General features: G+C 45.2%; 1 protein-coding gene across 1 annotated transcript in view; it reads left to right on the top strand.

The window, feature by feature from the left end:
- Nucleotides 1-912: 912 nt before the first annotated feature.
- Nucleotides 913-15,976, top strand: part of LOC144954562 (serum albumin SDS-1-like) — a 17,432-nt gene continuing 2,368 nt past the window's right edge. The window contains exons 1-4 of the mRNA XM_078885032.1: nucleotides 913-1,039; nucleotides 3,869-4,083; nucleotides 9,886-10,027; nucleotides 15,090-15,187. Of these exons, the coding sequence (XP_078741158.1) occupies nucleotides 992-1,039; nucleotides 3,869-4,083; nucleotides 9,886-10,027; nucleotides 15,090-15,187 (503 nt within the window). The 5' untranslated portion in view covers nucleotides 913-991. The remainder of the gene's footprint in view (nucleotides 1,040-3,868; nucleotides 4,084-9,885; nucleotides 10,028-15,089; nucleotides 15,188-15,976) is intronic.

Raw genomic sequence — 15,976 nt, 5'->3', positions numbered from 1 at the left:
ACTCAGTCACTCAGTCACTCACTCAGTCACTCAGCCGCTCACTCAGTCACTCACCACCACCACCATCTCTCTGTGTCTGTCAGGATCCTGGTTCTGGTCACCCAGAGGTCACCGTCACTCTCCGTCGAGGAGGCTACTCGCATCGCCACTCACTCAGTCACTCAGTCACTCACTCAGTCACTCAGCCACTCACTCAGTCACTCACCACCACCACCACCATCTCTCTCTCTGTGTCTGTGTGTCAGGATCCTGGTTCTGGTCACCCAGAGGTCACCGTCACTCTCCGTGGATGAGGCTACGCGGATCGCCACTCACTCACCCACTCAGTCACTCACTCAGTCACTCAGTCAGTCACTCAGTCACTCACTCAGTCACTCACCACCACCATCTCTCTCTCTGTGTCTGTGTGTCAGGATCCTGGTTCTGGTCACCCAGAGGTCACTGTCACTCTCCGTCGAGGAGGCTACGCGGATCGTCACTCACTCAGTCACTCACTCAGTCACTCACTCAGTCACTCAGCCACTCACTCAGTCACTCACCACCACCACCATCTCTCTCTCTGTGTGTGTCAGGATCCTGGTTCTGGTCACCCAGCGGTCACCGTTTCTCTCCGTGGATGAGGCTACGCGGATCACCACTCACTCAGTCACTCACTCAGTCACTCACTCAGTCACTCACTCAGTCACTCAGCCACTCACTCAGTCACTCACCACCACCACCATCTCTCTCTCTGTGTGTGTGTCAGGATCCTGGTTCTGGTCACCCAGAGGTCACCGTCTCTCTCCGTCGAGGAGGCTACGCGGATCGCCACTCACTCAGTCACTCAGTCACCCACTCAGTCACTCAGTCAGTCACTCAGTCACTCACTCAGTCACTCACCACCACCATCTCTCTCTCTGTGTGTGTCAGGATCCTGGTTCTGGTCACCCAGAGGTCTCCGTCTCTCTCCGTCGAGGAGGCGACGAGGATCGCCGTGAAAGTGGAAGCCTCCATGAGGAGCTGCTGCACGAAGCACGCGAAGGGATTCTGCCTCTACATGGTGAGAAGTCATCAACAGCATCATCAGTAGTAGTATCATCATCATCAGTAGTATCATCAGTAGTAGTAGTATCATCAGTAGTAGTATCATCCTTATCATCAGCAGTAGTAGTATCATCATCATCATCATCAGTAGTAGTATCATCATCATCAGTAGTAGTATCATCATCATCAGTAGTAGTATCATCAGTAGTAGTATCATCATCATTAGTAGTATCATCATCATCAGTAGTAGTATCATCATCATCATCAGTAGTATCATCATCAGTAGTAGTAGTAGTATCATCAGTAACATCATCAGTAGTAGTATCATCATCATCAGTAGTATCATCATCAGTAGTAGTATCATCATCAGTAGTAGTATCATCATCATCAGTAGTATCATCATCATCAGTAGTATCATCATCAGTATTAGTATCATCATCATCAATAGTATCATCATCATCATCATCAGTAGTATCATCATCATCAGTAGTAGTATCATCATCATCATGTGTCTCTATGAGTCTCTATGTGTCTCTATGAGTCTCTATGAGTCTCTATGTGTCTCTATGAGTCTCTATGAGTCTCTATGTGTCTCTATGAGTCTCTATGTGTCTCTATGTGTCTCTATGTGTCTCTATGAGTCTCTACGTATCTCTATGTGTCTCTATGTGTCTCTATGAGTCTCTATGAGTCTCTATGAGTTTCTATGTGTCTCTATGAGTCTCTATGAGTCTCTATGTGTCTCTATGAGTCTCTATGTGTCTCTATGTGTCTCTATGTGTCTCTATGAGTCTCTACGTACTATGTGTCTCTATGAGTCTCTATGTGTCTCTATGAGTCTCTATGTGTCTCTATGAGTCTCTATGTGTCTCTATGTGTCTCTATGAGTCTCTATGTGTCTCTATGAGTCTCTATGTGTCTCTATGAGTCTCTATGAGTCTCTATGTGTCTCTATGTGTCTCTATGTGTCTCTATGAGTCTCTACGTATCTCTATGAGTCTCTATGAGTCTCTATGTGTCTCTATGAGTCTCTATGAGTCTCTATGAGTCTCTATGTGTCTCTATGAGTCTCTATGAGTCTCTATGTATCTCTATGTGTCTCTATGAGTCTCTATGTGTCTCTATGTGTCTCTATGTGTCTCTATGTATCTCTATGTGTCTCTATGAGTCTCTATGAGTCTCTATGTGTCTCTATGAGTCTCTATGTGTCTCTATGAGTCTCTATGAGTCTCTATGAGTCTCTATGTGTCTCTATGAGTCTCTATGAGTCTCTACGTATCTCTATGAGTCTCTATGAGTCTCTATGTATCTCTATGCGTCTCTATGAGTCTCTATGAGTCTCTACGTATCTCTATGAGTCTCTATGAGTCTCTATGTATCTCTATGAGTCTCTATGTGTCTCTATGTGTCTCTACGTATCTCTATGAGTCTCTATGAGTCTCTATGAGTCTCTATGTGTCTCTATGAGTCTCTATGTGTCTCTATGAGTCTCTACGTATCTCTATGAGTCTCTATGTGTCTCTATGAGTCTCTATGTGTCTCTATGAGTCTCTATGAGTCTCTATGAGTCTCTACGTGTCTCTATGAGTCTCTATGTGTCTCTATGAGTCTCTATGAGTCTCTATGTGTCTCTATGAGTCTCTATGAGTCTCTATGTGTCTCTATGAGTCTCTATGTGTCTCTATGAGTCTCTATGAGTTACTATGAGTCTCTATGAGTCTCTACGTGTCTCTATGAGTCTCTATGAGTCTCTACGTGTCTCTATGAGTCTCTATGAGTCTCTATGTGTCTCTATGAGTCTCTATGTGTCTCTATGAGTCTCTATGAGTCTCTATGAGTCTCTACGAGTCTCTATGTGTCTCTATGTGTCTCTATGAGTCTCTATGTGTCTCTATGTGTCTCTATGAGTCTCTACGTATCTCTATGTGTCTCTATGAGTCTCTATGTGTCTCTATGAGTCTCTATGAGTCTCTATGAGTCTCTATGTGTCTCTATGAGTCTCTATGAGTCTCTATGTGTCTCTATGAGTCTCTATGAGTCTCTATGTGTCTCTAAGTATCTCTATGAGTCTCTATGTGTCTCTATGAGTCTCTATGTGTCTCTATGTGTCTCTATGAGTCTCTATGAGTCTCTATGAGTCTCTACGTGTCTTTATGAGTCTCTATGAGTCTCTATGTGTCTCTATGAGTCTCTATGAGTCTCTACGTATCTCTATGAGTCTCTATGAGTCTCTATGAGTCTCTATGTGTCTCTATGAGTCTCTATGAGTCTCTACGTATCTCTATGAGTCTCTATGTGTCTCTATGTGTCTCTATGAGTCTCTATGAGTCTCTATGAGTCTCTACGTATCTCTATGAGTCTCTATGAGTCTCTATGAGTCTCTATGTGTCTCTATGTGTCTCTATGAGTCTCTATGTGTCTCTATGAGTCTCTATGAGTCTCTACGTATCTCTATGAGTCTCTATGTGTCTCTACGTGTCTCTATGAGTCTCTATGAGTCTCTATGAGTCTCTACGTATCTCTATGAGTCTCTATGTGTCTCTATGAGTCTCTATGTGTCTCTATGAGTCTCTATGAGTCTCTATGAGTCTCTATGTGTCTCTATGAGTCTCTATGAGTCTCTATGAGTCTCTATGTGTCTCTATGAGTCTCTATGAGTCTCTATGAGTCTCTACGTATCTCTATGTGTCTCTTTGAGTCTCTATGAGTCTCTATGTGTCTCTATGAGTCTCTATGTGTCTCTATGAGTCTCTATGAGTCTCTATGTGTCTCTACGTATCTCTATGAGTCTCTACGAGTCTCTACACACCTCTGAAAGTCTCCAACATCCCCTTAAATTCCCCAGAAATCAGCCATCCATGACGAAATTTGCCTGGACGACGATTTGGTGTCTCATCACCCCAAGATTTCGGAATGTTGCCGGAGTTTGGGCTCTCAGAGGGCGAGTTGCACTCAGGGAGCCTCGGAAAAGTTCCAAGCCAGTCTGGACATCAGCTCTTTGTGGCCGGTTGACGATCAGTGCCGGATGAGCCATGATCATCCGGAGAAAATACACAATAGGTGAGTGGGTGGGTGGGTGAGTGAGTGAGTGGGTGGGTGGGTGAGTGGGTGGGTGGGTGAATGAATGAGTGAGTGAGTGAGTGACTGAATGAGTGAATGAGTGAGTGAGTGAGTTCCAAGCCAGTCTGGACATCAGCTCGTTGTGGCCGGTTGACGATCAGTGCCGGATGAGCCATGATCATCCGGAGAAAATGCACAATAGGTGAGTGGGTGGGTGGGTGGGTGAGTGGGTGGGTGGGTGAGTGGGTGGGTGGGTGGGTGGGTGAGTGGGTGGGTGACTGAATGAGTGAGTGAGTGAGTGAGTTCCAAGCCAGTCTGGACATCAGCTCTTTGTGGCCGGTTGAGGATCAGTGCCGGATGAGCCATGATCATCCGGAGAAAATGCACAATAGGTGAGTGGGTGGGTGGGTGAGTGGGTGGGTGGGTGGGTGGGTGAGTGGGTGGGTGGGTGAGTGGGTGGGTGACTGAATGAGTGAGTGAGTGACTGAATGAATGAGTGAATGAGTGAGTGAGTGAGTTCCAAGCCAGTCTGGACATCAGCTCGTTGTGGCCGGTTGATGATCAGTGCCGGATGAGCCATGATCATCCGGAGAAAATGCACAATAGGTGAGTGGGTGGGTGGGTGGGTGAGTGGGTGGGTGGGTGGGTGGGTGAGTGAGTGGGTGGGTGGGTGGGTGGGTGGGTGAGTGAGTGGGTGGGTGGGTGAGTGGGTGGGTGGGTGGGTGGGTGTGTGAGTGGGTGGGTGGGTTGGTGGGTTGGTGAGTTAGTGGTTGGGTTAGTGGGTGACTGAATGAGTGAGTGGATGAGGGAGTTATTGACTGACTTAGTGGGTGAGTGAATGGGTGGGTGGGTTAGTGGGTGGGTTAGTGAATGAGTGAGTGAGTGAGTGAATGAATGAGTGAATGAGTGAGTGAGTGACTGAATGAGTGAATGAGTGAGTGAGTTCCAAGCCAGTCTGGACATCAGCTCGTTGTGGCCGGTTGACGATCAGTGCCGGATGAGCCATGATCATCCGGAGAAAATGCACAATAGGTGAGTGGGTGGGTGGGTGAGTGAGTGGGTGGGTGAGTGGGTGAGTGGGTGGGTGAGTGGGTGGGTGGGTGGGTGAGTGAGTGGGTGGGTGGGTGAGTGGGTGGGTGGGTGGGTGGGTGAGTGGGTGGGTGGGTGGGTGGGTGGGTGGGTGGGTGGGTGGGTGGGTGAGAGTGGGTGGGTGGGTGAGTGGGTGAGTGAGTGGGTGGTGGGTGGGTGGGTGAGTGGGTGAGTGAGTGGGTGGGTGGGTGAGTGGTGGGTGGGTGGGTGAGTGAGTGAGTGGGTGAGTGGGTGGGTGGGTGGGTGAGTGAGTGAGTGGGTGAGTGGGTGGGTGGGTGAGTGAGTGGGTGAGTGAGTGGGTGGGTGGGTGAGTGAGTGGGTGGGTGGGTGGGTGAGTGAGTGAGTGGGTGAGTGGGTGGGTGGGTGAGTGAGTGAGTGGGTGAGTGAGTGGGTGGGTGGGTGAGTGAGTGGGTGGGTGGGTGAGTGAGTGAGTGGGTGAGTGGGTGGGTGGGTGAGTGAGTGGGTGAGTGAGTGGGTGGGTGGGTGAGTGAGTGGGTGAGTGGGTGAGTGGGTGGGTGAGTGGGTGGGTGGGTGGGTGAGTGAGTGGGTGGGTGGGTGAGTGGGTGGGTGAGTGAGTGGGTGGGTGGGTGAGTGGGTGGGTGGGTGGGTGAGTGGGTGGGTGGGTGAGTTGGTGGGTGGGTGGGTGGGTGGGTGGGTGAGTGAGTGAGTGGGTGGGTGGGTGAGTGGGTGGGTGGGTGGGTGGGTGAGTGGGTGGGTGGGTGAGTGAGTGAGTGAGTGGGTGGGTGAGTGGGTGGGTGGGTGGGTGAGTGAGTGAGTGTGGTGGGGTGGTGAGTGAGTGGGGTGGGTGAGTGGGTGGGTGGGTGGGTGAGTGGGTGGGTGGGTGGGTGGGTGAGTGAGTGGGTGGGTGGGTGAGTGGGTGGGTGGGTGGGTGAGTGGGTGGGTGGGTGAGTTGGTGGGTGGGTGGGTGAGTGAGTTAATGAGTGGGTGGGTTAGTGGTTAGGTGGGTGAGTGAGTGAGTGGGTGAGTGAATGGGTGGGTGGGTGGGTTGGTGAGTTAGTGGTTGGGTTAGTGGGTGACTGAATGAGTCAATGAGTAAGTGAATGAGTGAATGAGTGAGTGGGTGAGTGAGTGGCTAGTCTATAGTGTAGTGTATAATGTATTGTAGAGTGTATAGTGTAGTGTATAGTGTAGTGTATAGTGTATAGTGTAGTGTATAGTGTAGTGTGTAGTGTATAGTGTAGTGTATAGTGTAGTGTATAGTGTAGTGTATAGTATATAGTGTAGTGTATAGTGTAGTGTATAGTGTAGTGTATAGTGTATAGTGTAGTGTATAGTGTAGTGTATAGTGTATAGTGTAGTGTATAGTATATAGTGTAGTGTATAGTGTAGTGTATAGTGTAGTGTATAGTGTATAGTGTAGTGTATAGTGTAGTGTATAGTATATAGTGTAGTGTATAGTGTAGTGTATAGTGTAGTGTATAGTGTAGTGTATAGTGTAGTGTATAGTGTAGTGTATAGTGTAGTGTATAGTGTAGTGTATAGTGTAGTGTATAATGTAGTGTATAGTAGTGTATAGTGTAGTGTATAGTGTAGTGTATAGTGTAGTGTATAGTAGTGTATAGTGTAGTGTATAGTGTAGTAGTGTATAGTGTAGTGTGTAGTGTAGTGTATAGTGTAGTGTATAGTGTAGTGTATAGTGTAGTGTATAGTGTAGTGTATAGTGTAGTGTATAGTGTAGTGTGTAGTGTAGTGTATAGTGTAGTGTATAGTGTATAGTGTAGTGTAGTGTGTAGTGTATAGTGTATAGTGCAGTGTATAGTGTAGTATATAGTGTAGTGTATAGTGTAGTGTATAGTGTAGTGTATAGTGTATTGTAGTGTATAGTGTAGTGTATAGTGTATAGTGTAGTGTAGTGTGTAGTGTATAGTGTATAGTGTAGTGTATAGTGTAGTGTATAGTGTAGTGTATAGTGTAGTGTATAGTGTAGTGTATAGTGTATTGTAGTGTATAGTGTAGTGTATAGTGTAGTATATAGTGTAGTGTAGTGTATAGTGTAGTGTATAGTGTAGTGTATAGTGTAGTGTATAGTGTAGTATATAGTGTAGTGTATAGTGTAGTGTATAGTGTAGTGTATAGTGTAGTGTATAGTGTAGTGTATAGTGTATTGTAGTGTATAGTGTAGTGTATAGTGTATAGTGTAGTGTATAGTGTAGTGTATAGTGTAGTGTATAGTGTAGTGTATAGTGTAGTGTATAGTGTAGTATATAGTGTAGTGTATAGTGTATAGTGTAGTGTATAGTGTAGTGTATAGTGTAGTGTATAGTGTAGTGTATAGTGTAGTGTATAGTGTATAGTGTAGTGTGTAGTGTAGTGTGTAGTGTAGTGTATAGTGTAGTGTATAGTGTATAGTGTAGTGTATAGTGTAGTGTATAGTGTAGTGTGTAGTGTAGTGTGTAGTGTAGTGTGTAGTATAGTGTATAGTGTAGTATATAGTATAGTGTATAGTGTAGTGTATAGTGTAGTGTATAGTGTAGTGTGTAGTGTAGTGTGTAGTGTAGTGTATAGTGTAGTGTATAGTGTATAGTATAGTGTAGTGTATAGTGTATAGTGTAGTGTATAGTGTAGTAGTGTATAGTGTAGTAGTGTATAGTGTAGTAGTGTATAGTGTAGTGTATAGTGTAGTGTATAGTGTAGTGTATAGTGTAGTGTATAGTGTAGTGTAGTGTATAGTGTAGTGTATTGTGTAGAGTGTAGTGTATAGTGTAGTGTATAGTGTAGTGTATAGTAGTGTATAGTGTAGTAGTGTATAGTGTAGTGTATAGTGTAGTGTATAGTGTAGTGTATAGTGTAGTGTATAGTGCATAGTGTAGTGTATAGTGTAGTGTATAGTGTAGTGTATAGTGTAGTGTATAGTGTAGTGTATAGTGTAGTGCATAGTGTAGTGTAGTAGTGTAGTGTATAGTGTAGTGTAGTAGTGTAGTGTATAGTGTAGTGTATAGTGTAGTGCATAGTGTAGTGTATAGTGTAGTGTATAGTGTAGTGTATAGTGTAGTGTATAGTGTAGTGCATAGTGTAGTGTAGTAGTGTAGTGTATAGTGTAGTGTAGTAGTGTAGTGTATAGTGTAGTGTATAGTGTAGTGTATAGTGTAGTGTATAGTGTATAGTGTAGTGTATAGTGTAGTGTATAGTGTAGTGTATAGTGTAGTGTATAGTGTATAGTGTAGTGTATAGTGTAGTAGTGTAGTAGTGTATAGTGTAGTGTATAGTGTAGTGCATAGTGTAGTAGTGTATAGTGTAGTGTATAGTGTAGTGTATAGTGTAGTGTATAGTGTAGTGTGTAGTGTATAGTGTAGTGTATAGTGTAGTGTATAGTGTAGTGTATAGTGTAGTGTATAGTGTAGTGTATAGTGTAGTGTATAGTGTAGTGTATAGTATAGTGTATAGTGTAGTGTATAGTGTATAGTATATAGTGTAGTGTATAGTGTAGTGTATAGTGTAGTGTATAGTGTAGTGTATAGTGTAGTATATAGTGTAGTGTATAGTGTGTAGTGTAGTGTATAGTGTAGTGTATAGTGTAGTATATAGTGTAGTGTATAGTGTAGTGTAGTGTGTAGTGTATAGTGTAGTGTATAGTGTAGTGTATAGTGTAGTGTATAGTGTAGTGTATAGTGTAGTAGTGTATAGTGTAGTGTATAGTGTAGTAGTGTATAGTGTAGTGTATAGTGTAGTATATAGTGTAGTGTATAGTGTAGTGTATAGTGTAGTGTATAGTGTATAGTGTAGTGTATAGTGTAGTGTATAGTGTAGTGTATAGTGTATAGTAGTGTATAGTAGTGTATAGTGTAGTGTATAGTATAGTGTATAGTGTAGTGTATAGTGTAGTGTATAGTGTAGTGTATAGTGTAGTGTATAGTGTAGTGTATAGTGTAGTGTATAGTGTAGTCTATAGTGTAGTGTATAGTGTAGTGTATAGTATATAGTGTAGTGTATAGTGTAGTGTATAGTGTAGTGTATAGTGTAGTGTATAGTGTAGTGTATAGTGTAGTCTATAGTGTAGTGTATAGTGTAGTGTATAGTGTAGTAGTGTATAGTGTAGTGTATAGTGTAGTGTATAGTGTAGTGTATAGTGTATAGTGTAGTGTATAGTGTAGTGTATAGTGTAGTGTATAATGTAGTGTATAGTGTAGTGTATAGTGTAGTATATAGTGTATAGTGTAGTGTATAGTGTAGTGTATAGTGTAGTGTATAGTGTAGTGTATAGTGTAGTGTATAGTGTATAGTGTAGTGTATAGTGTAGAGTATAGTGTAGTGTAGTGTATAGTGTAGTGTATAGTGTAGTGTATAGTGTAGTGTATAGTGTAGTGTATAGTGTAGTGTATAGTGTAGTGTATAGTGTATAGTGTAGTGTATAGTGTAGTGTATAGTGTAGTGTATAGTGTATAGTGTAGTGTATAGTGTAGTGTATAGTGTAGTGTATAGTGTAGTGTATAGTGTAGTGTATAGTGTAGTGTATAGTGTATAGTGTAGTGTATAATGTAGTGTATAGTGTAGTGTATAGTGTAGTGTATAGTGTAGTGTATAGTGTATAGTGTAGTGTATAGTGTAGTGTATAGTGTAGTGTATAGTGTAGTGTATAGTGTAGTGTATAGTGTAGTGTATAATGTAGTATATAGTATATAATGTAGTGTATAGTGTATAGTGTAGTGTATAGTGTAGTGTAAAGTGTATTCTTGTGTCTCATGCGATCTCCAGAGTCTTGTGGCAGATTGCGAGGAGGTCATTAAGGTCTCCAGTCGACCAGGTGATGTCCATGGGCAGCGATTACCTCCACAAGCTCAACGCTTGCTGCGAGGTGCACGAGGCAGACGGGAAACAGAAGTGCTACCAGAAATCCGTGAGTCACAGAGACACACAGACTCACACAGAGACACACAGACTCACGCAGAGACACACAGACTCTCACAGAGAGACACAGACTCACTACACAGAGACACATAGAATCACTACACAGAGACACACAGACTCACGCAGAGACACACAGACTTACTACACAGAGACACACAGACTCACACAGAGACACACAGACTCACACAGAGACACACAGACTCACACAGAGACACACAGACTCACACAGAGACACACAGACTCACACAGAGACACACAGACTCACTACACAGAGACACACAGACTCACGCAGAGACACACAGACTCACGCAGAGACACACAGACTCACTACACAGAGATCTATAGACTCACTACTACACAGAGACCCATAGACTCACTACTACACAGAGACACACAGACTCACACAGAGACACACAGACTCACACAGAGACACACAGACTCACACAGAGACACACAGACTCACACAGAGACACACAGACTCACTACACAGAGACACACAGACTCACACAGAGACACACAGACTCACGCAGAGAAACATAGACTCACACAGAGACACACAGACTCACACAGAGACACACAGACTCACTACACAGAGACACACAGACTCACGCAGAGACACACAGACTCACACAGAGACACACAGACTCACACAGAGACACACAGACTCACTACACAGAGACACACAGACTCACTACACAGAGACACACAGACTCACACAGAGACACACAGACTCACTACACAGAGATCTATAGACTCACTACTACACAAAGACCCATAGACTCACTACTACACAGAGACACACAGACTCACACAGAGACACACAGACTCACACAGAGACACACAGACTCACTACACAGAGACACATAGACTCACACAGAGACACACAGACTCACACAGAGACACACAGACTCACACAGAGACACATAGACTCACGCAGAGACACACAGACTCACTACACAGAGACACACAGACTCACACAGAGACACACAGACTCACACAGAGACACACAAACTCACTCACTACACAGAGACACATAGAATCACTACACAGAGACACACAGACTCACTACACAGAGACACACAGACTCACACAGAGACACACAGACTCACACAGAGAAACACAGACTCACACAGAGACACACAGACTCACGCAGAGACACACAGACTCACTACACAGAGACACACAGACTCACTACACAGAGACACACAGACTCACACAGAGACACACAAACTCACTCACTACACAGAGACACATAGAATCACTACACAGAGACACACAGACTCACTACACAGAGACACACAGACTCACACAGAGACACACAGACTCACACAGAGAAACACAGACTCACACAGAGACACACAGACTCACACAGAGACACACAGACTCACACAGAGACACACAGACTCACACAAGACACACAGACTCACACAGAGACACACAGACTCACACAGAGACACACAGACTCACACAGAGACACACAGACTCACACAGAGACACACAGACTCACTACACAGAGACACACAGACTCACACAGAGACACACAGACTCACACAGAGACACACAGACTCACTACACAGAGACACACAGACTCACACAGAGACACACAGACTCACTACACAGAGACACATAGACTCACTACTACACAGAGACACACAGACTCACACAGAGACACACAGACTCACACAGAGACACACAGACTCACACAGAGACACACAGACTCACACAGAGACACACAGACTCACTCACTACACAGAGACACATATAATCACTACACAGAGACACATAGACTCACTACTACACAGAGACACACAGACTCACACAGAGACACACAGACTCACACAGAGACACACAGAATCACTACACAGAGACACACAGACTCACTACACAGAGACACACAGACTCACACAGAGACACACAGACTCACACAGAGACACACAGACTCACACAGAGACACACAGACTCACTACACAGAGACACACAGACTCACACAGAGACATACAGACTCACTACACAGAGACACACAGACTCACACAGAGACACACAGACTCACACAGAGACACACAGACTCACACAGAGACACACAGACTCACTACACAGAGAAACACAGACTCACGCAGAGACACACAGACTCACACAGAGACACACAGACTCACACAGAGACACACAGACTCACTACACAGAGACACATAGACTCACTACTACACAGAGACACACAGACTCACACAGATACACACAGACTCACACATAGACACACAGACTCACACAGAGACACACAGACTCACACAGAGACACACAGACTCACACAGAGACACACAGACTCACACAGAGACACACAGACTCACACAGAGACACACAGACTCACACAGAGACACACAGACTCACGCAGAGACACACAGACTCACTACACAGAGACACACAGACTCACGCAGAGACACACAGACTCACGCAGAGACACATAGACTTGCACAGAGACACACAGACTCACACAGAGACACACAGACTCACACAGAGACACACAGACTCACTACACAGAGACACATAGAATCACTACATAGAGACACACATACTCACTACACAGAGACACATAGACTCACTACACAGAGACACACAGACTCACTACACAGAGACACACAGACTCACTACACAGAGACACACAGACTCACGCAGAGACACATAGACTCACACAGAGACACACAAACTCACTCACTACACAGAGACACATAGAATCACTACACAGAGACACACAGACTCACTACACAGAGACACACAGACTCACTACACAGAGACACACAGACTCACACAGAGACACACAGACTCACTACACAGAGACACATAGACTCACACAGAGACACACAGACTCACACAGAGACACACAGACTCACACAGAGACACACAGACTCACACAGAGACACACAGACTCACTACACAGAGACACACAGACTCACACAGAGACACACAGACTCACACAGAGACACACAGACTCACTACACAGAGACACACAGACTCACTACACAGAGACACATAGACTCACTACTACACAGAGACCCACAGACTCACTACACAGAGACACATAGACTCACTACTACACAGAGACACACAGACTCACTACTACACAGAGACACATAGACTCACTACTACACAGAGACACACAGACTCACTACACAGAGACACACAGACTCACTACTACACAGAGACACACAGACTCACTACACAGAGACACATAGACTCACTACTACACAGAGACACACAGACTCACTACACAGAGACACATAGACTCACACAGAGACACACAGACTCACTACTACACAGAGACACACAGACTCACTACACAGAGACACACAGACTCACTACTACACAGAGACACACAGACTCACACAGAGACACACAGACTCACTACTACACAGAGACACACAGACTCACACAGAGACACACAGACTCACTACTACACAGAGACACACAGACTCACACAGAGACACACAGACTCACTACTACACAGAGACACACAGACTCACTACACAGAGACACACAGACTCACTACACAGAGACACATAGACTCACTACTACACAGAGACACATAGACTCACTACACAGAGACACATAGACTCACACAGAGACACACAGACTCACTACTACACAGAGACACACAGACTCACTACACAGAGACACACAGACTCACTACTACACAGAGACACACAGACTCACTACACAGAGACACACAGACTCACTACTACACAGAGACACACAGACTCACTACTACACAGAGACACACAGACTCACTACACAGAGACACACAGACTCACTACACAGAGACACATAGACTCACCACCACACAGAGACACACAGACTCACTACACAGAGACACATAGACTCACTACACAGAGACACACAGACTCACACAGAGACACACAGACTCACCACCACACAGAGACACATAGACTCACTACACAGAGACACATAGACTCACTACACAGAGACCCATAGACTCACTACACAGAGACCCATAGACTCACCACACAGAGATACATAGACTCACTACTACACAGAGACACACAGACTCACTACACAGAGACACACAGACTCACTACACAGAGACACACAGACTCACCACACAGAGACACACAGACTCACCACACAGAGACCCACAGACTCACCACACAGAGACCCACAGACTCACCACACAGAGACCCACAGACTCACCACACAGAGACCCACAGACTCACCACACAGAGACCCACAGACTCACCACACAGAGACCCACAGACTCACCACACAGAGACCCACAGACTCACCACACAGAGACCCACAGACTCACCACACAGAGACACACAGACTCACCACACAGAGACCCACAGACTCACCACACAGAGACCCACAGACTCACTACATAGAGACCCACAGACTCACCACACAGAGACCCACAGACTCACCACACAGAGACCCACAGACTCACCACACAGAGACCCACAGACTCACCACACAGAGACCCACAGACTCACCACACAGAGACCCACAGACTCACCACAGAGACCCACAGACTCACCACACAGAGACCCACAGACTCACCACACAGAGACCCACAGACTCACCACACAGAGACCCACAGACTCACTACACAAATGATGATACTATTACTGATGATGATGATACTTCTGATGATGATGATGATACTACTGATGATGATACTTCTACTACTGATGATACTACTGATGATGATGATACTGATGATGATGATAGTACTACTACTGATGATACTACTACTGATGATGATGATACTGATGATGATGATACTGATGATGATGATGATACTTCTACTACTGATGATGATGATGATACTGATGATGATGATACTGATGATGATGATGATACTTCTACTACTGATGATACTACTGCTGATGATGATGCTACTACCGATGATGACACTGATGATGATGATGCTACTGATGATGATGATGCTACTGATGATGATGATGATGCTACTGATGATGATGATGCTACTGATGATGATGATGATGCTACTGATGATGATGATGATGATGCTTCTCCTCTTCAAGGTTGAAGAGTACAATCACCTTCTCGCCGAGGCAGACAGGAACGTGGGTCATTGGTGTGAAGTTTACAACGCGATTGGTCAGGACAAGCTGGAGAGGAAGTGAGTCACTCACTCAGTCAGTCACTCAGTCACTCAGTCACTCACTCAGTCACTCAGTCACTCAGTCAGTCACTCAGTCACTCACTCAGTCACTCAGTCAGTCAGTCACTCAGTCACTCAGTCACTCAGTCAGTCAGTCAGTCACTCAGTCACTCAGTCAGTTACTCAGTCAGTCAGTCACTCAGTCAGTCACTCACTCAGTCAGTCACTCACTCAGTCAGTCACTCAGTCACTCAGTCAGTCACTCAGTCAGTCACTCAGTCACTCAGTCAGTCACTCAGTCAGTCAGTCACTCAGTCAGTCACTCAGTCACTCAGTCAGTCACTCAGTCAGTCAGTCAGTCACTCAGTCAGTCACTCAGTCACTCAGTCAGTCACTCAGTCACTCACTCAGTCAGTTACTCAGTCAGTCACTCAGTCACTCAGTCAGTCACTCAGTCAGTCACTCAGTCAGTCAGTCAGTCACTCAGTCAGTCAGTCACTCAGTCACTCAGTCAGTCACTCAGTCAGTCAGTCAGTCACTCACTCAGTCACTCACTCAGTCACTCAGTCAGTCACTCACTCAGTCACTCAGTCAGTCACTCAGTCACTCAGTCAGTCAGTCAGTCACTCAGTCAGTCAGTCACTCAGTCAGTCACTCAGTCACTCAGTCAGTCACTCAGTCACTCACTCAGTCAGTTACTCAGTCAGTCACTCAGTCACTCAGTCAGTCACTCAGTCAGTCACTCAGTCAGTCAGTCAGTCACTCAGTCAGTCAGTCACTCAGTCAGTCACTCACTCAGTCAGTCAC

This window comes from Lampetra fluviatilis, unplaced genomic scaffold, assembly GCF_964198595.1.
Source record: "Lampetra fluviatilis unplaced genomic scaffold, kcLamFluv1.1 SCAFFOLD_344, whole genome shotgun sequence".
NCBI classification, from domain to species: Eukaryota; Metazoa; Chordata; class Hyperoartia; order Petromyzontiformes; family Petromyzontidae; genus Lampetra; species Lampetra fluviatilis.
The sequence above is the reverse complement of the archived record's forward strand: the minus strand, read 5'-3'. Positions and strand labels throughout refer to the sequence as shown.